The 25,281-nt window shown below is 44.7% G+C and overlaps 1 protein-coding gene across 1 annotated transcript in view; it reads right to left on the bottom strand.

Moving 5' to 3' along the window:
• Positions 1–25,281, bottom strand: part of rubcn (rubicon autophagy regulator) — a 71,241-nt gene that overhangs the window by 40,125 nt on the left and 5,835 nt on the right. Inside the window, exons 2-6 of the mRNA XM_082962401.1 lie at positions 9,157–9,310; positions 8,749–8,832; positions 4,266–4,425; positions 3,605–3,711; positions 1,489–1,714 (exon numbers count right to left, since the gene is read on the bottom strand). Coding sequence (XP_082818527.1) covers positions 1,489–1,714; positions 3,605–3,711; positions 4,266–4,425; positions 8,749–8,832; positions 9,157–9,310 — 731 coding nt within the window. The remainder of the gene's footprint in view (positions 1–1,488; positions 1,715–3,604; positions 3,712–4,265; positions 4,426–8,748; positions 8,833–9,156; positions 9,311–25,281) is intronic.

Genomic DNA, 25,281 nt, shown 5'->3' with positions numbered 1-25,281 from the left:
ATCCCTCTCTCACCATCCCTCTCTCCCCCTCTCACCATCCCTCTCTCCCCCTCTCACCATCCCTCTCTCCCCCTCTCTCCCCCTCTCACCATCCCTCTCTCCCCCTCTCACCATCCCTCTCTCCCCTCCCCTCTCTCACCATCCCTCTCTCCCCCTCTCACCATCCCTCTCTCCCCCTCTCACCATCCCTCTCTCCCCCTCTCACCATCCCTCTCTCCCCCTCTCACCATCTCTCACCATCCCTCTTCCCCCTCTCACCATCCCTCTTCCCCCTCTCACCATCTCTCACCATCCCTCTTCCCCCTCTCACCATCTCTCACCATCCCTCTTCCCCCTCTCACCATCCCTCACCATCCCTCTTCCCCCTCTCACCATCCCTCTTCCCCCTCTCACCATCCCTCTTCCCCCTCTCACCATCTCTCACCATCCCTCTTCCCCTCTCACCATCCCTCTCCCCCCCTCTCACCATCCCTCTCCCCCCCTCTCACCATCCCTCTCCCCCCCTCTCACTATTCCCCTCACTACCCACCCTCTTTCTTCCCCTTCACTACCCACCCTCTTTCTTCCCCTTCAGTACCCACCCTCTTTCTTCCCCCCTCATTATCCCTCTCTCTATGTCCCTTCACTCCTTCCCATCCCTTTCTCACCTGAGTTGCTCTCTGAGATGGCCCCTGTGTTATCCTCACTCCCTCCCAAGTTGCTCTGAGATGGCCCCTGTGTTATCCTCACTCCCTCCCAAGTTGCTCTGAGATGGCCCCTGTGTTATCCTCACTCCCTCCCCTGAGTTGCTCTAAGATGGCCCCTGTGTTATCCTCACTCCCTCCCAAGTTGCTCTAAGATGGCCCGTGTTATCCTCACTCCCTCCCAAGTTGCTCTAAGATGGCCCCTGTGTTATCCTCACTCCCTCACCTGAGTTGCTCTAAGATGGCCCCTGTGTTATCCTCACTCCCACCCCTGAGTTGATCTCTGAGATGGCCCCTGTGTTATCCTCACTCCCTCACCTGAGTTGATCTCTGAGATGGCCCCTGTGTTATCCTCACTCCCTCCCAAGTTGCTCTGAGATGGCCCCTGTGTTATCCTCACTCCCTCACCTGAGTTGCTCTAAGATGGCCCCTGTGTTATCCTCACTCCCTCCCCTGAGTTGCTCTAAGATGGCCCCTGTGTTATCCTCACTCCCTCACCTGAGTTGCTCTCTGAGATGGCCCCTGTGTTATCCTCACTCCCTCACCTGAGTTGCTCTAAGATGGCCCCTGTGTTATCCTCACTCCCTCCCCTGAGTTGCTCTAAGATGGCCCCTGTGTTATCCTCACTCCCTCCCCTGAGTTGATCTCTGAGATGGCCCCTGTGTTATCCTCACTCCCACCCCTGAGTTGATCTCTGAGATGGCCCCTGTGTTATCCTCACTCCCTCCCCTGAGTTGATCTCTAAGATGGCCCCTGTGTTACCCTCACCTGAGTTGCTCTAAGATGGCCCCTGTGTTACCCTCACCTGAGTTGCTCTCTGAGATGGCCCCTGGGTTATTACTGTTGGGCGTGAGTCCTCCATCACGGTGGGGGAGGGAGCACTGGGAGGTGGTGAGCCTGTGGTTGAGCTCCCCTCTGGGGGGACCCTGACCTTCCCCGGACCTCCAGCCGCCTCCGGCCCCTGGCAGAACACCCAGACTCTGACTCTTCAACAGGCCCTCCATGTACGGAGAGCACATTAGAGTGGACAGCTGAGAGAGGAAGAGAGAGGGGGTGGATTAGAGGAGAGAGAGATGTACTGTAAGATAAGAGGGTAAGATGTGAATACAGGCACAGAAAATGAAGTATATATACACTGCTCAAAAAAATAAAGGGAACACTTAAACAACACAAAGTAACTCCAAGTCAATCACACTTCTGTGAAATCAAACTGTCCACTTAGGAAGCAACACTGATTGACAATAAATTTCACATGCTGTTGTGCAAATGGAATAGACAACAGGTGGAAATTATAGGCAATTAGCAAGACACCCCCAATAAAGGAGTGGTTCTGCAGGTGGGGACCACAGACCACTTCTCAGTTCCTATGCTTCCTGGCTGATGTTTTGGTCACTTTTGAATGCTGGCGGTGCTTTCACTCTAGTGGTAGCATGAGACGGAGTCTACAACCCACACAAGTGGCTCAGGTAGTGCAGCTCATCCAGGATGGCACATCAATGCGAGCTGTGGCAAGAAGGTTTGCTGTGTCTGTCAGCGTAGTGTCCAGAGCATGGAGGCGCTACCAGGAGACAGGCCAGACGTGGAGGAGGCTGTAGGAGGGCAACAACCCAGCAGCAGGACAACTACCTCCGCCTTTGTGCAAGGAGGAGCAGGAGGAGCACTGCCAGAGCCCTGCAAAATGACCTCCAGCAGGCCACAAATGTGCATGTGTCTGCTAAAACGGTCAGAAACAGACTCCATGAGGGTGGTATGAGGGCCCGACGTCCACAGGTAGGGGTTGTGCTTACAGCCCAACACCGTGTAGGACGTTTGCCAGAGAACACCAAGATTGGCAAATTTGCCACTGGCACCCTGTGCTCTTCACAGATGAAAGCAGGTTCACACTGAGCACGTGACAGACGTGACAGAGTCTGGAGACGCTGTGGAGAACGTTCTGCGGCCTGCAACATCCTCCAGCATAACCGGTTTGGCGGTGGGTCAGTCATGGTGTGGGGTGGCATTTCTTTGGGGGGCCGCACAGCCCTCCATGTGCTCGCCAGAGGTAGCCTGACTGCCATTAGGTACCGAGATGAGATCCTCAGACCCCTTGTGAGACCATATGCTGGTGCGGTTGGCCCTGGGTTCCTCCTAATGCAAGACAATGCTAGACCTCATGTGGCTGGAGTGTGTCAGCAGTTCCTGCAAGAGGAAGGCATTGATGCTATGGACTGGCCCGCCCGTTCCCCAGGCCTGAATCCAATTGAGCACATCTGGGACATCATGTCTCGCTCCATCCACCAACGCCACGTTGCACCACAGACTGTCCAGGAGTTGGCGGATGCTTTAGTCCAGGTCTGGAAGGAGATCCCTCAGGAGACCATCCGCCACCTCATCAGGAGCCTGCCCAGGCGTTGTAGGGAGGTCATACAGGCACGTGGAGGCCACACACACTACTGAGCCTCATTTTGACTTGTTTTAAGGACATTACATCAAAGTTGGATCAGCCTGTAGTGTGGTTTTCCACTTTAATTTTGAGTGTGACTCCAAATCCAGACCTCCATGGGTTGATAAATTGGATTTCCATTGATTATTTTTGTGTGATTTGTTGTCAGCACATTCAACTATGTAAAGAAAAAACGATTTAATAAGATTATTTCTTTCATTCAGATCTAGGATGTGTTGTTTAAGTGTTCCCTTTATTTTTTTGAGCAGTATATATAAATAATAAAAAGTTTAAGTAAAAACATGGAGAGAGAAAAAAGGAAACCATTTCTGATTGTCAAAGCTGAGAGGTAATGGAAAAGACATAAGGAATGAGGTAGAGAGATCAGACACTGAAGAGCATATCAGGGATAGGAGCCTGAGACACCAACATACACACAGAGAGAGAATGATTGGTGTGTCTGCTCAACTCTCTCTGCGCGCGCGTGTGTGTGTGTCACCTTAACTGTGTTGACAAGGGCCAGCAGACGGGGGTTGTTCTGCTCCACGGCCTCCAGACACTGGAACATGGCCGTCACATAGGGCTCACTCAGCAGAAAGGCCTCCACTGAGAGTGAGTGAGTGAGTGAGTGAGTGAGTGAGTGAGTGAGTGAGTGAGTGAGTGAGTGAGTGAGTGAGTGAGTGAGAGAGAGGCAGGGGGGGAGAGAGAGAGAGAGGCAGGGGGGGAGAGAGAGAGAGAGCAGGGGGGGAGAGAGAGAGAGGCAGGGGGGGAGAGAGAGAGAGAGGCAGGGGGGGAGAGAGAGAGAGAGGCAGGGGGGAGAGAGAGAGAGAGAGAGGCAGGGGGGGAGAGAGAGAGAGAGAGAGGCAGGGGGGGAGAGAGAGAGAGAGGCAGGGGGGGAGAGAGAGAGAGGCAGGCAGGCAGAGAGAGGAGAGAAAAGGGACAAAGTCAAGATTAGATAGGGGCAGGGTAAAAAATCAATAATACACTCAGTCAATCAACATCCAACACCCAGAAGATTGATTACATCATTCTTTCATCAAATTTCGATTTGCAAATGTTATTGGTTTGGCTCACCCTCACTCACTCCCCCACTCACTCCCCCACAAGGCAGATTTTTTTTAGGGTTCAAATGCCAAATCTGGTTTCGCTCCCACTCCTACCGTTGTAGTACTTGCTCGTGTGTCCCTGGTGTTTGAGCAGGGGTCGGAGCTGGGCTGAGAGCAGGTGGACCTGTAGGCTGTGCAGCAGCCAGCGCTCGGCCTTGTAACCCTCCCCGACACTCTGCAGCCCACTGCTCAGCACAGGCTCCAGCTTACTAAACTACAGGGCCAGAGAGGGGAGGGAAGAGAGGTGATGGTAGAGGGAGAGAGAGAGAGCGGAGAGGGGGAGAGTGAGGGGAAGTGATGGAATAGAAGGGTAAGGAGGAGGAAAAACAGAGGGAGAATAGATGAGAGGATGAAGGGGAGAAATACATAGAGACAGACAGAGAGAGAAAACACTTGAATCAGTTATTTAACCCACTGCCCTTTATGGTTGTGAGGTCTGAGGCCCGACTCACCAACCAAGAATTAACTAAATGGGACAAACACCAAATTGAGAACGCAGAGCAGAATTAGGTCGATATCCGCTAATTATCAAAATCCAGAAAATACCTGTTAAATTTGACAAACATCTAAAAGGAAGCGATTCCCTAACCTTACTTAACAAAGCCCTCACCTACGGAGAGATGAACCTGGAGAAGAGTCCCCTAAGCAAGCTGGTCCTGGGGCTCTGTTCACAAACAAACAGACCCCACAGAGCCCCAGGACAGCAACACAATTAGACCCAACCAAATCATGAGAAAACAAAAAGATAATTATTTCCAAGGTGTCAAGTAATTAACAAAAAAACTAAGTAAACTAGACCGAGAGTACACAGTGGCAGAATACCTGACCACTGTGACTGACCCAAACTTAAGGAAAGTTTTGAATATGTACAGACTCAGTGAGCATAGCCTTGCTATTGAGAAAGGCCGCCGTAGGCAGACCTGGCTCTCAAGAGAAGACACGCTATGTGCACACTGCCCACACAATGAGGTGGAAACTGAGCTGCACTTCCTAACCTCCTGCCAAATGTATGACCATATTAAAGATACATATTTCCCTCAGATTACACAGATTCACAAAGAATTCCACAAATCCAATTTTGATAAACTCCCATATCTATTGGGTGAAATACCACAGTGTGCTACCATAGCAGCAATATGTGTGACCTGTTGCCACAAGAAAAGGGCAACCATTAAACGACAAACACCAGTGTAAATACAACCCAAATGTATTTACATTCCCTTTTGTAATTTAACTATTTGCACATCATTAGAACACTGTTTATAGACATGACATTTGAAATATGAGAGAGAAACTCACATCAAAGCTGTGATCACATGACCATTATATAACAGGTGACCCCTCTCTCTGTGGCTGATCCCGGTCTCTCCAGCTGTTTGGTATGTAACAGTAGCCTGGTCTGAGATCTGTTTGGTATGTCATGACGTTGGCCTGTGGGTAAGGTTTATGACCCCCCCATAAATACCTTTCTCCCTTCCCCTCTCTTACTGACCCTACTGAAGGACTGCTGTCCTGTTAAATATAGAGAGTCTGGGAACATCAAACAAATGGGGAAAGGAACCATATTTTGGTAATAAAACCAGTTGGAAATATGCTTGATAACGTAATGAGTATGTATGTCAGTTCGCTTGTCATCTGAGACATTATGACTGATGACAGGACGACATAAACGGTACCTTAGAAAGTATACACTTTCTAGTTATCAGAGTAACATGGAATTGTTATGCAATTGAAATGTTTGATATTGAAATTGTTTGTTAGGAGATTAAATGTAATTTTAGCTTCCAAATGAGAGAATTGGGTTTTCATAAGGAAAGTGCCCTGCTTGATCAGTGGCCCACCCCTGTGAAGAGACAGGGGTTATAAACGATGAAACACATCCTTCCCCCGCTCCACTATATAAGCCTTTGACGAAAAGATAACCAGGTTGTTCCAGTACGGGAGGTCTGCAGCCTCTACGTTAGAAGGACACACATGTCAAGAACAGAACTAAGCCAACCTCGGCGTGAGCTATGGTATGAACTGGTATGAACTTTGAGCTTATTCACTACAGAAGTGCTACTTCCTAGCCGTTGAGTTAGCAGCGGCCGCTGTGGACGTGGGCTAGGAAAGGACAGACGACGGATCCAGTCTAACAGACGGACGAAGATACCACCACGTATCCAATGTACCACCAGAGACATTCTTCCGAGGACAGGAAGATCTGTTGGCCAACCCGGCCAGCATCTACGACCAACCTACCGAAGCGCAGCTCAGAGTAAATATTTATTGCATTTTCCTTTTCCAAATGGGCGGTAATTTAGAATGCATAAGATAATGTATTTACGATAGCATAGCTGCTGTTCCTCTGTTCCTAAATCTTCCCGCTCTTTCATTCAAGCCCAACCCCCTTTCCTTTGTGTAACCAGCCGTCATATCTGTTCCGTCTACCGGGACGTTTTCTGTATGACATCATTTGTATTCTGTGTATTTGTAATTCTGTGTGATTAGTTAGGTATTTAGTAAATAAATAATTAAACCCAATTTTGTATTGCTGATTCAACTTGTTAGCCAGGGTTCGTGAAGATAGCCAAGAATTTACAACTTTCATTATGAGACTGAAAATAAGATAAGGGTTAATATTGACTGCTATCGATGTAAAATATTACTAAGTATTTTAATAGTTTATTCGGAAGATAACAGCTCTATAAACGTTCTTCCGTGGTGCCCCGACTTTCTAGTTAATTACATTTACATGATTAGCTTAATCAGGTAATATTAATTACAGAGAAAGAATTTTATAGGTTAGCATGTCATATCACTTAATCCGGCATAGCCAAAGACACGACAGGTATGTAACAGTAGCCTGGTCTGAGATCTGTTTGGTATGTAACAGTAGCCTGGTCTGAGATCTGTTTGGTATGTAACAGTAGCCTGGTCTGAGATCGGTTTGTGCCGTCTGTGCCAATGTAAAAAGGTGTAGCTGAGATCATTAAGAGAGCAGCAGAGGTTGACAAGGTTGTTGATGAGGTATGACCCTAGTAAGAACGTTACTGTGTGAAAGTGTATAGTCATTGTCAGTGCTTCTTTTTAAACTCATTGTCAACCGTGGACCTACCAGCTCAGATTTAGCATCAAATTAGCACCACTACTTATCATTTGGCTACATAATGACTAAACACTGCATTGTTTAAAATGTCCCAAACCACAGGGATGAAACAACACATGCATCCCAAACGGTGCCCTATTCCCTACTTAGTGCACTTCTTTTGACCAGGCCTCAGTGGCACCCTATTCCCCACTTAGTGCACTTCTTTTGACCAGGCCTCAGTGGCACCCTATTCCCTACTTAGTGCACTTATTTTGACCAGGCGTCATAGTGGCACCCAATTCCCTATACATTGCACTTCTTTTGACCAGGCCTCATAGTGGCCCACTATTCCCTACTTAGTGCACTTCTTTTGACCAGGCCTCATAGTGTCACCCTACTCCTTACTGAGTGCACTTCTTTTGACCAGGGCTCATAAGGTAGTGCACTAAGTAGGGAATAGGGTGCCATTTGGGATGCAGTTGTCTGTGGTCACAACAAACTGTACTGGATCCACCATAATATACACGGGGTGAATTTTCATTGGAAGGAGATAACGTACCTGTTCTACATATGAGGCCAGGTGAGGGCTGACGGAGCGGACATACCTGTTCTACATATGAGGCCAGGTGAGGGCTGACGTAGAGGACATACCTGTTCTACATGAGAGGCCAGGTAAGGGCTGACGTAGAGGACATACCTGTTCTACATATGAGGCCAGGTGAGGGCTGACGTAGAGGACATACCTGTTCTACATGAGAGGCCAGGTGAGGGCTGACGTAGAGGACATACCTGTTCTACATGAGAGGCCAGGTGAGGGCTGACGTAGAGGACATACCTGTTCTACATATGAGACCAGGTGAGGGCTGACGTAGAGGACATACCTGTTCTACATGAGAGGCCAGGTGAGGGCTGACATACCTGTTCTACATGAGAGACGGGGGGCGAGGGGTGAGGGGGGGGGCTGACGTAGAGGACATACCTGTTCTACATGAGAGGCCAGGTGAGGGCTGACAAAGCGGACATACCTGTTCTACATGAGAGGCCAGGTGAGGGCTGACAAAGCGGACATACCTGTTCTACATGAGAGGCCAGGTGAGGGCTGATGTAGAGGACATACCTGTTCTACATGAGAGGCCAGGTGAGGGCTGACGTAGAGGACATACCTGTTCTACATGAGAGGCCAGGTGAGGGCTGACATACCTGTTCTACATGAGAGGCCAGGTGAGGGCTGACAAAGCGGACATACCTGTTCTACATGAGAGGCCAGGTGAGGGCTGACGTAGAGGACATACCTGTTCTACATGAGAGGCCAGGTGAGGGCTGACATACCTGTTCTACATGAGAGGCCAGGTGAGGGCTGACAAAGCAGACATACCTGTTCTACATGAGAGGCCAGGTGAGGGCTGACAAAGCGGACATACCTGTTCTACATGAGAGGCCAGGTGAGGGCTGACGTAGAGGACATACCTGTTCTACATGAGAGGCCAGGTGAGGGCTGACGTAGCGAACACGCCACACAAAGGGCCAGTAGTCTTTCTGCTTGTAGTACACCTGCAACGCAAAACCAGCCTTTTACTACAGTACAATGACATTGGTATGAGGCTTATCTTACAGGATAAAAAAAAATTGCTAAATAGAATCGGAGAAAAAGCAGTACAATTATGATGTGTTCATTCTCAGCAGCTCTTTTGCACCCTGCCTCAAAGAAAATGCAAGGAAGAAAAGCAGAACTTCCATTGAGCAGATGCTCCAGGGCAATAATATGATAGAGCGTCTGGAAAACAGCCAAATAATAAGTGCCTTGTGTACACAAAGCTTTTCTCAAAAAAGCACAAAATGACAAGAGTAGAAGAGTAGTCATTCCCGAGGCCTGACCTGCTCGTGCTTGAGGCCGTGGCTGAGGATGTGGTTCATGTCCTTGTGCAGCCTCTGCAGACCCCCGTAGCGAGACCACACGTTGGGGTTGCTGCTGGACACCAGACCCTCCACCGTGGTCTTCAGACTGGACAGCAGCTTCCAGTGTTCCCTCCTGGAGGGGGAGAGAGAGAGAAAAGGAGAGGGAGAAAAAACCCAGAGAGAAGTCAGGTTTGAATGAACTCGTGCCCCCCCCCAAAACACTCAAAAGCAGAAGGTTGAGCAGAGAGATAAATGTTTGCACCAAGTGACTGCCAGAGAAGAAAACCACGACCATACAATCAAATACTGCCATAACAAACTACTTTTCTTAAAACTGCATTGTTGGTTAAGGGCTTGTCAGTAAGCATTTCACTGTAAGGTCTACACTTGTTGTATTTGGCACCTGTGACAAATAAAATTTGATTTGACTGTGCAATGACCCCAAACAAACCATGGTGACTACAAACTACTGGCTGTGGACTGCATTTACAGCACCCAATGAGATGTATTGTACTAGGCTAAGTAGCTATAGTATATGCAGACCATAGACAAACAGTACATTCAGAAAGTATTTAGAGCCCTGGACTTTTTCCACATTTTGTGACGTCACAGCCTTATTCTAAAATTGATTAAATACATCAAAATCCTCAGCAATCTACACACAATACCCCATAATGACAAAGCGAAAACAGGTTCAGACATGTTTGCAAATGTATTAAAACTTAAATACAGAAATACTTTATTTACATAAGTATTAAGACCCTTTACTATGACACTCAAAATTTCCAGTGATCATCCTTGAGATTTTTCTACAAATTGGAGTCCACCTATAGTAAATTCAATTGATTGGACATGATTTGGAAAGGCACACACCTATAAGGTCCCACAGTTGACAGTGCATGTCAGAGCAAAAACCAAGCTATGAGGTCGAAGGAATTGTCCGTAGAACTCCGAGACAGGATTTTGTGTACACACAGATCTGGGGAAGGGTACCAAAACATTTCTGCAGCATTGAAAGTACCCAAGAACACAGTGGCCTCCATCATTCTTAAATAGAAGAAGTTTGGAATCACCAAAACTCTTCTAGCCAAACTGACCAATCGGGGGAGAAAGGCCTTGGTCTGGGAGGTGACCAAGAACCCCGATGGTCACTCTGACAGAGCTCCAGAGTTCCTCTGTGGAGATGGGAGAACCTTCCAGAAGGACAACCATCTCTGTAGCACTCCACCAATCAGGCCTTTATGGTAGTGGCCAGATGGAAGCCACTCCTCAGTAAAAGACATGACAGCTCGCTTGGAGTTTGCCCCAAAAAAGGCACCTAAAGACTCTCAGACCATGAGAAAATGATTTTCTGGTTTGATGAAACCAAGATTCAACTGTTTAGCCTGAATGCCAAGCATCACGTCCGGAGGAAACCTTGCACCATCACTATGGTGATGCATGGTGGTGGCAGCATCATGCGGTGGTGTTTTTTTTTTCCAGAGTTCGCCTTCCTGGTGCCACAGAAAAGCCTCCTGAGGAAGTCATTAACACTGCAGTTAGCCGAGATTTTATTAGAAAAGAAGTGTTTCCTAATGGTTGAGGAAGTAGTAGTTGGATGTCTTCGGTACAACATAGTGACCGTGCAGAGCATCCAAGACGATAGCTCTAGCCTACATAGCCAAGGTGATGTGGGCGACAATCTCCACAGGTAATAGTAAACTCTTAAAACAACAGTATTAAATACACTGAGTAAACAAAACATTAAAAACACCTGCTCTTTCCCTGACATAGACTGACCAGGTGAAAGTGATGATCCCTTATTGACGTCACTTGTTATATCCACTTCAAAATCAGTGTAGATGAAGGGGAGGAGACACAGGTTAAAGAAGGATGTTTAAGCCTTGAGATGATAGAAACATGGATTGTGTACATGTGCCATTTCAGAGGATGAATGGGCAAGACAATATTAAAAGTGCTTTGAACGGGATTTGGTAGTAGGTGCCAGATGCACCGGTTTGTGTCAAGAACTGCAACACTGCTGTGTTTTTCACACTCAACAGTTTCATGTTTGTATCAAGAATTGTCTACCACCAAAGGACATCCAGCCAACTTGACACAACTGTGAGAAGCATTGGAGTCAACATGGGCCAGCATCCCTGTGGAACGCTTTCGACACCTTGTAGCGTCCCTGCCCTGATGAATTGAGACTGTTCTGAGGGCAAAAAGGGATGCAACTCAGTATTAGGAAGGTGTTCATGTTTGGTATACTCAGTGTATATTGTTATTCTGAGTGAGTGAATGGAGAAAGCAGGAGAAACAAAGGTGAATTTGATAGTGAGATAAAAATCAGGCTGACCCCAAAATCCCTTTGACGCCGTAGTGGACGGCAGCCATTTCGCGAGCTCCTACCCAACTTCGCTATTTTCTATTTTGTGATTCTTGTGCCATTTATCCTTACTTTATTTTCATGAAAATGTAATTCACCATCATTTCATATAACCGACAAGAACTTTTGAACATCAGATAGGCAGTTGCATACCCTGATTGCGGCTTCAACTCATTGCCCTGGGCCGTTTATATAATTCCGAGAAGAGGAAAATGCTGGCATTACAGAGGCACAAGAGGGGGAGATTAATGCTTAGAGAAAACTGTCCATCTCTTCCCTCCCTTCTATTTGCCAATGTACCCAGATTCAACTTCAAAAGAGGGGGAGTCACGATAATAAAATGGATGACCTCCGATCGAGGATTTGCTACCAACGGAACTCTCGTAACTGTAATATTCTCATGGCTTTTGGACAAGATACATCCCCCCCCCCATGGCTATCCAAGTTGATGGATTCTCCATTCACAGAGCAGACAGGACAGTAGAGTCAGGGAAATCAAGAGGGGGAGGGATTTGCCTCTTCCAACCCAGAGGACTGGGTGATCTCGATCTCTGAGGCCGACGTGAGTAATGTTTTTAAATCAGGAAAACACTCGCAAGGACAGGGGGGGGGGGGGGGTAAGACGTTATTCCAGGGCGTGTTCTCAGAGTATGGGCAGATTAGTTCGCAAGCACCCACCTCGATAAGAGGAATACCTACATGACCAAAAGTATGTGGACACCTGCTAGTCGAACATCTCATTCCTTAAATCATGGGCATTAATATAGAGTTGGTCCCCCCCTTTGCTGCCATGACCCCTCCTGTCTCAGCCTCCAGTATTTATGCTGCAGTAGTTTGTGTCGGGGGGCTAGGGACAGTCTTATATTTTTCCTGTCTTATCCAGTGTCCTGTGTGAATTTAAGTATGCTCTCTCAAATTCTCTCTTTCTCGGAGGACCTGAGCCCTAGGACCATGCCTCAGGACTACCTGGCATGATGACTCCTTGTTGTCCCCAGTCCACCTGGCCGTGCTGCTGCTCCGGTTTCAACTGTTCCGCCTGCGGCTATGGAACCCTGACCTGTTCACTGTGAATACTATTATTTGACCATGCTGGTCATCTATGAACATTTTAACATCTTGGCCATGTTCTGTTATAATCTCCACCCGGCACAGCCAGAAGAGGACTGGCCACCCCTCATAACCTAGAGAGGAACCAGGCTTTCGCCTTTCTAGGGTGTTTTTCCTAGCCACCGTGCTTCTACACCTGCATTGCTTGCTGTTTGGGATTTTAGGCTGGGTTTCTGCACAGCACTTTGATATATCAGCTGATTTAAGAAGGGATATATAAATACATTTGATTTGATAACAGCCTCCACTATTCTGGAAAGGCTTTCCACTAGATGTTGGAACATTTCCGCAGGGACTTGCTTCCATTCAGCCACAAGAGCATTGGTGTGGTCGGGCACTGATGTTGGGTGATTAAGCCTGGCTTGCAGTGGCGTTCCAGTTCATCCCAAAGGTGTTCGATGGCGTGGAGGTCAGGACTGTGCGCAGGCCAGTCAAGTTCTTCCACACTGATCGACAAACTATTTCTGTATGGACCTCGCTTTGTGCTCGGGGGCATTTCCATGCTGAAACAGGAAAGGGCCTTTCCCAAACTGTTGCCACAAAGTTGAAAGTAGAGGTTGACCGATGATTTTTTTTTTTACGCCGATACCGATTATTGGAGGCCCAAAAGGGGCGCTACCGATTAATCGGCCGATTGTTTTACATTTATTTGTAATAATGACAATTACAACAATACTGAATGAACACTTATTTTAACTTAATATAATACATCAATAAAATCAATTTAGCCTCAAATAATGAAACATGTTCAATTTGGTTTAAATAATGCAAAAACAAAGTGTTGGAGAAGAAAGTAAAAGTGCAATATGTGCCATGTAAGAAAGCTAATGTTTAAGTTCCTTGCTCAGAACATATGAAAGCTGGTGGTTCCTTTTAACATGAGTCTTCAATATTCCCAGGTAAGAAGTTTTAGGTTGTAGTTATTATAGGAATTGTAGGACTATTTCTCTCTATACGATTTGTATTTCATATACCTTTGACTATTGGATGTTCTTAGTTCTCTCACGTCACCCCGCTCCTCCGCTCTCTCCACTGGCTTCCAGTTGAAGCTCGCATCCGCTACAAGACCATGGTGATTGCCTACGGAGCTGTGAAGGGAACGGCACCTGAAACCCCACCTCTTTAAGGAATACCTAGGATAGGATAAAGTAATCCTTCTAACCCCCCCCCCTTAAAAGATTTAGATGCACTATTGTAAAGTGGTTGTTCCACTGGATATCATAAGGTGAATGCACCAATTTGTAAGTCGCTCTGGATAAGAGCGTCTGCTAAATGACTTAAATGTAATGTTCTTATAGGCACTTTAGTATTTCCAGTGTAACAGTATAACTTCCGTCCCTCTCCTCGCTCCTACCTGGGCTCGAACCAGGAACACATCGACAACAGCCACCCTCGAAGCAGCATTACCCATGCAGAGCAAGGGGAACAACTACTCCAAGTCTCAGAGCGAGTGACGTTTGAAACGCTATTAGCGCGCACCCCGCTAACTAGCTAGCCATTTCACATCAGTTACACCAGCCTAATCTCGGGAGTTGATAGGCTTGAAGTCATAAACAGCGCAATGCTCGAAGCATTGCGAAGAGCTGCTGGCAAAACGCACGAAAGTGCTGTTTGAATGAATGCTTACGAGCCTGCTGGTGCCTACCACCACTCAGTCACACTGCTCTATCAAATCATAGACTTAATTATAATATAATAAAACACACAGAAATACGAGCCTTAGGTCATTAATATGGTCGAATCCGGAAACTATCATCTCGAAAACAAAACATTTATTCTTTCAGTGAAAAACAGAACCGTTCCGTATTTTATCTAACGGGTGGCATCCCTAAGTCTAAATATTCCTGTTACATTGCACAACCTTCAATGTTATGTCATAATTACGTAAAATTCTGGCAAATTAGTTCGCAACGAGCCAGGCGGCCCAAACTGTTGCATATACCCTGACTCTGCGTGCAATGAACGCAAGAGAAGTGACACAATTTCACCTGGTTAATATTGCCTGCTAACCTGGATTTCTTTTAGCTAAATATGCAGATTTAAAAATATATACTTCTGTGTATTGATTTTAAGGAAGGCATTGATGTTTATGGTTAGGTACAGTCGTGCAACGATTGTGCTTTTTTCGCAAATGCGCTTTTGTTAAATCATCCCCCGTTTGGCAAAGTTGGCTGTCTTTGTTAGGAAGAAATAGTCTTCACACAGTTCGCAACGAGCCAGGCGGCCCAAACTGCTGCATATACCCTGACTCTGTTGCAAGAGGTGACACATTTTCCCTAGTTAAAATAAATTCATGTTAGCAGGCAATATTAACTAAATATGCAGGTTTAAAAATATATACTTGTGTATTGATTTTAAGAAAGACATTGATGTTTATGGTTAGGTACACGTTGGAGCAACGACAGTCCTTTTTCGCGAATGCGCACCGCATCGATTATATGCAACGCAGGACAGGCTAGATAAACTAGTAATATCATCAACCATGTGTAGTTAACTAGTGATTATGATTGATAATTTTTTTATAAGATAAGTTTAATGCTAGCTAGCAACTTACCTTGGCTTCTTACTGCATCCGCGTAACAGGCAGGCTCCTCGTGGAGTGCAATGTAAAGCAGGTGGTTAGAGCGTTGGACTAGTTAACCGTAAGGTTGCAAGAATGAATCCCCGAGCTGACAAGGTAAAAATCTGTCGTTCTGCCCCTGAACAAGGAAGTTAACCCACCGTTCCTAGGCCGTCATTGAAAATAAGAATGTGTTCTCAACTGACTTGCCTAGTTAAATAAAGGTGTAAAAAAAATATTTAAAAAATTGTCCAAATCGGTGTCCAAAAATACAGATTTCCAATTGTTATGAAAACGGCCCTAATTAATCGTCCATTCCGATTAATCGGTCGACCTCTAGTTGAAAGTACAGAAAAGTTTTGATTCTTTGCATGCTGTAGCATTAAGATTTCCCTTCAGGGGGCCATGAAAACCATGAAAAATTGCCCCAGACCATTATTCCTCCTCAAACAAACTTTACAGTTCGCATTATGCATTCAGGCAGGAGGCATTCTCCTGGCATCCACCAAACCCAGATTTGTCCGTCAGACTGCCAGATGGTGAAGCGTGATTCATCACTGCAGAGAAAGCGTTTCCACTGCTCCAGAGTCAAATGGCGGCGAGCGTTACACCCCTACAGCCGGCGCATGGCAATGCGCATGGTGATCTTAGGCTTGTGTGAGGAAGCTCGGCCGTGGAAACCCATTTCATGAAGCTCCCGACTAACAGTTATTGTGCTGACTTCGCATCCAGAGGCAGCTTGGAACTCAGTAGTTAGTATTGCAACCGATGACATGCGATTTTTACGCTCTACGCGTTCTGTGAGCTTGTGTGGCCAACCACTTCACGGCTGAGCCGCTGCTGCTTTTAGACGTTATCACTTAACAATAACAGCACTTACAGATGACCGGTGCAGCTCTAGCAGGGCAGAGATTTCACGAACTGACTTGTTGGAAAGGTGGGATCCTATGACGGTGCCATGTTGAAAGTCAGTGAGCTCTTCAGTAAGGCCATTCTACTGCCAATGTTTGTCTATGGAGATTTCATGGCTGCGTGCTCGATTTGATTGGCTGTCCACATACTTTTGTACATATAGTGTATGTGAGAACGCTGCTTTCTCTGTCAACAGCTCAGTGTTCAACACCATTGCCCCCTCTAAGCTCGTCATCAAGCTTAGGACCCTGGGACTGAACACCACCCTATGCAACTGGATCTTGGACTTCCTGACCGGCCACATCACCACCACCACTCTGACCTTCAACACGTAGGCCCCACAGGGGTGTGTGCTTACTCCCCTCCTGTACTCCCTGTTCACCTCCCTGTTCACCCACCACTGCATGGCCACACAACTCCAAAACCATCAAGTTTCCTGATGACACGACAGTGGTAGGCCTAACCCCGGCGACGAGACAGTCTACAGGGAGGAGGTCAGTGACCTGGCAGTGTGGTGCCGGGACAACAACCAAGGAGCTGATCGTGGACTACAGGAATGGAATGGGGGGGTGGGCGAGCAGGCCCCCCATCCACATCGAGCGGGTCAAGAGTTTCTAGTTCCTCAGTGTCCAAATCGCTAAGGACTTAAAAATGGACGACTCACAAACAGTCGAAGAAGGAGCGAAAGTGCCTCTTACCCCTCAGGAAGTTGAAAAGGTTTGGCATGAGTCCTAAAAGCCTCAAAGTTCAACAGCTGCACTATTGAGAGAAGCTTAATTGGCTGCATCACTGCTTAGTATGGCAACAGCATCGCACTTGATCACATGGCGCTAGGTGGGTAGTGCGGACTAGGGATGAAACGGTTACTGGTTTCACGATAAACCAAGGTAAAATTCCCCATGGTTGGTATTACCGTTTCAAGTTTAATTATCATTAAAACCGTGTTTGATTACCACGGTTTGAAAAACTCACGGTAAATACTGTCCAGCATCAACCAAAGTTAGCAACAGTATGACGCAGGCGCAACGTGGGGTTTTGTTGTGTGTGAAAACATGGCGGAAGCCAGTGACAGCTCTCAGGAGATTTTTCAGCCTTGTAAGATGACCAAATCTGAAGTGTGGTCGTATTTTGGGTTTTACAAGAGTGCTGAGGGAAAATTAAATCAATGATGGTCACTCTGTCCGCAGAACATGCAAAAATAAATTGCCTGCAAAAGGGGGCAACACTTAATCTCTTGAGTCATCTTCGTGACCACCACCCACTACTTTATAGCGAATGGAAGGCAAGTTAACTTCTAGCTCAATGCATGATGTAGGGACTTCGGAAAGGGGGAAAATGTCATGGTTTGTCTGTCTAACTTGCTAATAGCTTGTCAATAATGTAAACTGAATCTTTAAGTGTTACCTACTCTCGTAACAACACTACAGGTTGTTCTGCTGCTGTATGCGTTGTGTGTCTGGAGACTCTATTCGCCCATTGCACACGATAACACGTGATGTAGTTTAGTCACCCAACCAACACATTCTGTTCATTTAAAATCCCGCAGATGTCGACTTGGTTGTAAAAGTGTTCCAACGGGAGAAACACTATAGACTCCTGTATTTATGTCAAGCAGCACCTTATTTCTTTATGAAGGAGAGAACGGACATACAAATCAGTGCTGTTCATTTGATTTGTTGACATATTTTGTGTTATTTTAATGTCATCACCTGCACATTGGATGTGTTTACATATGGTTGTATTGTCCTTACATGCACATTGCTTCACTTGTGTTGCTTTTATATGCACATTTGCTTACTTAAGGTTGTGTTCATTAAAACCTGCACTACGGAAACCTACATGGCCACATCTTTAATGTTATTATTTGAATGTTTATGCACACAAAGAGTGCATAATGCTGCTAATTTTATTTGTTGCTTTTCATATAAAACTTGGTGAAATGATTTCAGTGTATCAATAGTTTTTGAACATTTCCAGCACATTTGAACAATACTGTGATAGTACTGATAACCGTGATAATACTATTAGTACTGATAATACTGATAACCGTGATAATACGGATAATACTGATAACCGTGATAATACGGATAATACTGATAACCGTGATAATACTGATAACCGTGATAATACTGATAACCGTGATAACACTGATAATACGGATAACCGTGATAATACTGATAACCGTGATAATACTGATAATACTGATAATACTGATAATACTGATAACCGTGATAATACTGATAATACTGATAACCGTGATAATACTGATAACCGTGATAATACTGATAACCGTGATAACACTGATAACCGTGATAATACTGATAACCGTGATAATACTGATAACCGTGATAATACTGATAACCGTGATAATACTGATAACCGTGATAATACTGATAAGCGTGATAATACTGATAACCGTGATAACACTGATAACCGTGATAATCTTGATAATAAGGATAACCGTGATCATTTTGGTCACTATAATCGTGATATGAAATGTTCATACCATTTCATCTCTAGTACGGACAGCCCAGTACACCACTGGGGCCGGGCTCCCTGCCACCCAGGACCTCTATATCAGGCGGTGTGGAAGGAAGGCCCGGAATACCATCAGACACCCAAGCCATAGACTTATCTCTGCTTCCGTACAGCAAGCGGCACTGGTGCATCAAGTCTGACACCAAGGCACTCCTGAACAGCTGCTATCCCCAAGCCATAAGACTGCTAAATAGCTAACAGAATGGCTACACGGACTGAATTGACCTTCGTATTTCTTTTGAATTGCACACTCACGTTAACACACCCAAAACATGCACACACATTTATACTGACTCTTCACACACGCATTCACATACAATCATCATTTAGCTGCTGCTACTCTGTTTATCATATATCCTGATGCCTAGTCACCTTACCCCTATACATACCTACCTCTACAGTATCCCTGTACATTGTTAATATGGTACTGACCCTGTATATAGTCACCTTATCCCTATACATACCTACCTCTACAGTATCCCTGTACATTGTTAATATGGTACTGAACTGACCCTGTATATAGTCACCTTACCCCTATACATACCTACCTCTACAGTATCCCTGTACATTGTTAATATGGTACTGACCCTGTATATAGTCACCTTACCCCTATACATACCTACCTCTAGAGTATCCCTGCACATTGTTAATATGGTACTGACCCTGTATATAGTCACCTTACCCCTATACATACCTACCTCTACAGTATCCCTGTACATTGTTAATATGGTACTGACCCTGTATATAGTCACCTTATCCCTATACATACCTACCTCTACAGTATCCCTGTACATTGTTAATATGGTACTGACCCTGTATATAGTCACCTTACCCCTATACATACCTACCTCTACAGTATCCCTGTACATTGTTAATATGGTACTGACCCTGTATATAGTCACCTTACCCCTAAACATACCTACCTCTACAGTATCCCTGTACATTGTTAATATGGTACTGACCCTGTATATAGTCACCTTATCCCTATACATACCTACCTCTACAGTATCCCTGCACATTGTTAATATGGTACTGAACTGACCCTGTATATAGTCACCTTACCCCTATACATACCTACCTCTACAGTATCCCTGTACATTGTTAATATGGTACTGACCCTGTATATAGTCACCTTATCCCTATACATACCTACCTCTACAGTATCCCTGTACATTGTTAATATGGTACTGACCCTGTATATAGTCACCTTACCCCTATACATACCTACCTCTACAGTATCCCTGTACATTGTTAATATGGTACTGAACTGACCCTGTATATAGTCACCTTACCCCTAAACATACCTACCTCTACAGTATCCCTGCACATTGTTAATATGGTACTGACCCTGTATATAGTCACCTTACCCCTATACATACCTACCTCTACAGTATCCCTGTACATTGTTAATATGGTACTGACCCTGTATATAGTCACCTTACCCCTATACATACCTACCTCTACAGTATCCCTGTACATTGTTAATATGGTACTGACCCTGTATATAGTCACCTTACCCCTATACATATCTACCTCTACAGTATCCCTGTACATTGTTAATATGGTACTGACCCTGTATATAGTCACCTTACCCCTAAACATACCTACCTCTACAGTATCCCTGCACATTGTTAATATGGTACTGAACTGACCCTGTATATAGTCACCTTACCCCTATACATACCTACCTCTACAGTATCCCTGCACATTGTTAATATGGTACTGACCCTGTATATAGTCACCTTACCCCTATACATACCAACCTCTACAGTATCCCTGCACATTGTTAATATGGTACTGACCCTGTATATAGTCACCTTACCCCTAAACATACCTACCTCTACAGTATCCCTGTACATTGTTAATATGGTACTGACCCTGTATATAGTCACCTTACCCCTAAACATACCTACCTCTACAGTATCCCTGCACATTGTTAATATGGTACTGACCCTGTATATAGTCACCTTACCCCTATACATACCTACCTCTACAGTATCCCTGTACATTGTTAATATGGTACTGACCCTGTATATAGTCACCTTACCCCTATACATACCTACCTCTACAGTATCCCTGTACATTGTTAATATGGTACTGAACTGACCCTGTATATAGTCACCTTACCCCTAAACATACCTACCTCTACAGTATCCCTGCACATTGTTAATATGGTACTGACCCTGTATATAGTCACCTTATCCCTATACATACCTACCTCTACAGTATCCCTGTACATTGTTAATATGGTACTGACCCCGTATATAGTCACCTTATCCCTATACATACCTACCTCTACAGTATCCCTGTACATTGTTAATATGGTACTGACCCTGTATATAGTCACCTTACCCCTATACATACCTACCTCTACAGTATCCCTGCACATTGTTAATATGGTACTGACCCTGTATATAGTCACCTTACCCCTATACATACCTACCTCTACAGTATCCCTGTACATTGTTAATATGGTACTGACCCTGTATATAGTCACCTTACCCCTATACATACCTACCTCTACAGTATCCCTGCACATTGTTAATATGGTACTGAACTGACCCCGTATATAGTCACCTTACCCCTAAACATACCTACCTCTACAGTATCCCTGTACATTGTTAATATGGTACTGAACTGACCCTGTATATAGTCACCTTACCCCTATACATACCTACCTCTACAGTATCCCTGCACATTGTTAATATGGTACTGAACTGACCCTGTATATAGTCACCTTACCCCTATACATACCTACCTCTACAGTATCCCTGTACATTGTTAATATGGTACTGACCCTGTATATAGTCACCTTACCCCTAAACATACCAACCTCTACAGTATCCCTGCACATTGTTAATATGGTACTGACCCTGTATATAGTCACCTTACCCCTATACATACCTACCTCTACAGTATCCCTGCACATTGTTAATATGGTACTGACCCCGTATATAGTCACATTACCCCTAAACATACCAACCTCTACAGTATCCCTGTACATTGTTAATATGGTACTGACCCTGTATATAGTCACCTTACCCCTATACATACCTACCTCTACAGTATCCCTGCACATTGTTAATATGGTACTGAACTGACCCTGTATATAGTCACCTTACCCCTATACATACCTACCTCTACAGTATCCCTGTACATTGTTAATATGGTACTGACCCTGTATATAGTCACCTTACCCCTAAACATACCAACCTCTACAGTATCCCTGCACATTGTTAATATGGTACTGACCCTGTATATAGTCACCTTACCCCTATACATACCTACCTCTACAGTATCCCTGTACATTGTTAATATGGTACTGACCCTGTATATAGTCACCTTACCCCTAAACATACCAACCTCTACAGTATCCCTGTACATTGTTAATATGGTACTGACCCTGTATATAGTCACCTTACCCCTAAACATACCTACCTCTACAGTATCCCTGCACATTGTTAATATGGTACTGAACTGACCCTGTATATAGTCACCTTACCCCTATACATACCTACCTCTACAGTATCCCTGTACATTGTTAATATGGTACTGACCCCGTATATAGTCACCTTACCCCTAAACATACCAACCTCTACAGTATCCCTGTACATTGTTAATATGGTACTGACCCTGTATATAGTCACCTTACCCCTATACATACCTACCTCTACAGTATCCCTGCACATTGTTAATATGGTACTGAACTGACCCTGTATATAGTCACCTTACCCCTATACATACCTACCTCTACAGTATCCCTGTACATTGTTAATATGGTACTGACCCTGTATATAGTCACCTTACCCCTAAACATACCAACCTCTACAGTATCCCTGCACATTGTTAATATGGTACTGACCCTGTATATAGTCACCTTACCCCTATACATACCTACCTCTACAGTATCCCTGTACATTGTTAATATGGTACTGACCCTGTATATAGTCACCTTACCCCTAAACATACCAACCTCTACAGTATCCCTGTACATTGTTAATATGGTACTGACCCTGTATATAGTCACCTTACCCCTAAACATACCAACCTCTACAGTATCCCTGTACATTGTTAATATGGTACTGACCCTGTATATAGTCACCTTACCCCTAAACATATCTACCTCTACAGTATCCCTGTACATTGTTAATATGGTACTGACCCTGTATATAGTCACCTTACCCCTAAACATACCAACCTCTACAGTATCCCTGTACATTGTTAATATGGTACTGACCCTGTATATAGTCACCTTACCCCTATACATACCTACCTCTACAGTATCCCTGTACATTGTTAATATGGTACTGACCCTGTATATAGTCACCTTACCCCTAAACATACCTACCTCTACAGTATCCCTGCACATTGTTAATATGGTACTGACCCTGTATATAGTCACCTTACCCCTAAACATACCTACCTCTACAGTATCCCTGCACATTGTTAATATGGTACTGAACTGACCCTGTATATAGTCACCTTACCCCTAAACATACCAACCTCTACAGTATCCCTGTACATTGTTAATATGGTACTGACCCTGTATATAGTCACCTTATCCCTATACATACCTACCTCTACAGTATCCCTGTACATTGTTAATATGGTACTGACCCTGTATATAGTCACCTTACCCCTAAACATATCTACCTCTACAGTATCCCTGTACATTGTTAATATGGTACTGAACTGACCCTGTATATAGTCACCTTACCCCTAAACATATCTACCTCTACAGTATCCCTGTACATTGTTAATATGGTACTGAACTGACCCTGTATATAGTCACCTTACCCCTAAACATATCTACCTCTACAGTATCCCTGTACATTGTTAATATGGTACTGAACTGACCCTGTATATAGTCACCTTATCCCTATACATACCTACCTCTACAGTATCCCTGTACATTGTTAATATGGTACTGACCCTGTATATAGTCACCTTACCCCTATACATACCTACCTCTACAGTATCCCTGTACATTGTTAATATGGTACTGACCCTGTATATAGTCACCTTACCCCTAAACATATCTACCTCTACAGTATCCCTGCACATTGTTAATATGGTACTGACCCTGTATATAGTCACCTTACCCCTATACATACCTACCTCTACAGTATCCCTGTACATTGTTAATATGGTACTGACCCTGTATATAGTCACCTTATCCCTATACATACCTACCTCTACAGTATCCCTGCACATTGTTAATATGGTACTGACCCTGTATATAGTCACCTTATCCCTATACATACCTACCTCTACAGTATCCCTGTACATTGTTAATATGGTACTGAACTGACCCTGTATATAGTCACCTTACCCCTATACATACCTACCTCTACAGTATCCCTGTACATTGTTAATATGGTACTGACCCTGTATATAGTCACCTTACCCCTAAACATACCTACCTCTACAGTATCCCTGTACATTGTTAATATGGTACTGACCCTGTATATAGTCACCTTACCCCTATACATACCTACCTCTACAGTATCCCTGTACATTGTTAATATGGTACTGACCCTGTATATAGTCACCTTACCCCTAAACATACCTACCTCTACAGTATCCCTGTACATTGTTAATATGGTACTGAACTGACCCTGTATATAGTCACCTTACCCCTATACATACCTACCTCTACAGTATCCCTGTACATTGTTAATATGGTACTGACCCTGTATATAGTCACCTTACCCCTAAACATACCTACCTCTACAGTATCCCTGCACATTGTTAATATGGTACTGACCCTGTATATAGTCACCTTACCCCTAAACATACCTACCTCTACAGTATCCCTGTACATTGTTAATATGGTACTGACCCCGTATATAGTCCCCTTATCCCTATACATACCTACCTCTACAGTATCCCTGCACATTGTTAATATGGTACTGACCCTGTATATAGTCACCTTACCCCTATACATACCTACCTCTACAGTATCCCTGTACATTGTTAATATGGTACTGACCCTGTATATAGTCACCTTATCCCTATACATACCTACCTCTACAGTATCCCTGTACATTGTTAATATGGTACTGACCCTGTATATAGTCACCTTACCCCTATACATACCTACCTCTACAGTATCCCTGCACATTGTTAATATGGTACTGACCCTGTATATAGTCACCTTACCCCTATACATACCTACCTCTACAGTATCCCTGTACATTGTTAATATGGTACTGACCCTGTATATAGTCACCTTACCCCTAAACATACCTACCTCTACAGTATCCCTGTACATTGTTAATATGGTACTGACCCTGTATATAGTCACCTTACCCCTATACATACCTACCTCTACAGTATCCCTGTACATTGTTAATATGGTACTGACCCTGTATATAGTCACCTTATCCCTATACATATCTACCTCTACAGTATCCCTGTACATTGTTAATATGGTACTGACCCTGTATATAGTCACCTTACCCCTATACATACCTACCTCTACAGTATCCCTGCACATTGTTAATATGGTACTGACCCTGTATATAGTCACCTTACCCCTAAACATACCTACCTCTACAGTATCCCTGCACATTGTTAATATGGTACTGAACTGACCCTGTATATAGTCACCTTACCC

The sequence above is a fragment of the Salmo salar genome, chromosome 16 (genome assembly GCF_965601325.2).
Source record: "Salmo salar chromosome 16, fSalSal1, whole genome shotgun sequence".
Classification (NCBI taxonomy): Eukaryota; Metazoa; Chordata; class Actinopteri; order Salmoniformes; family Salmonidae; genus Salmo; species Salmo salar.
This window is presented reverse-complemented; position numbering and strand designations above follow the sequence as displayed.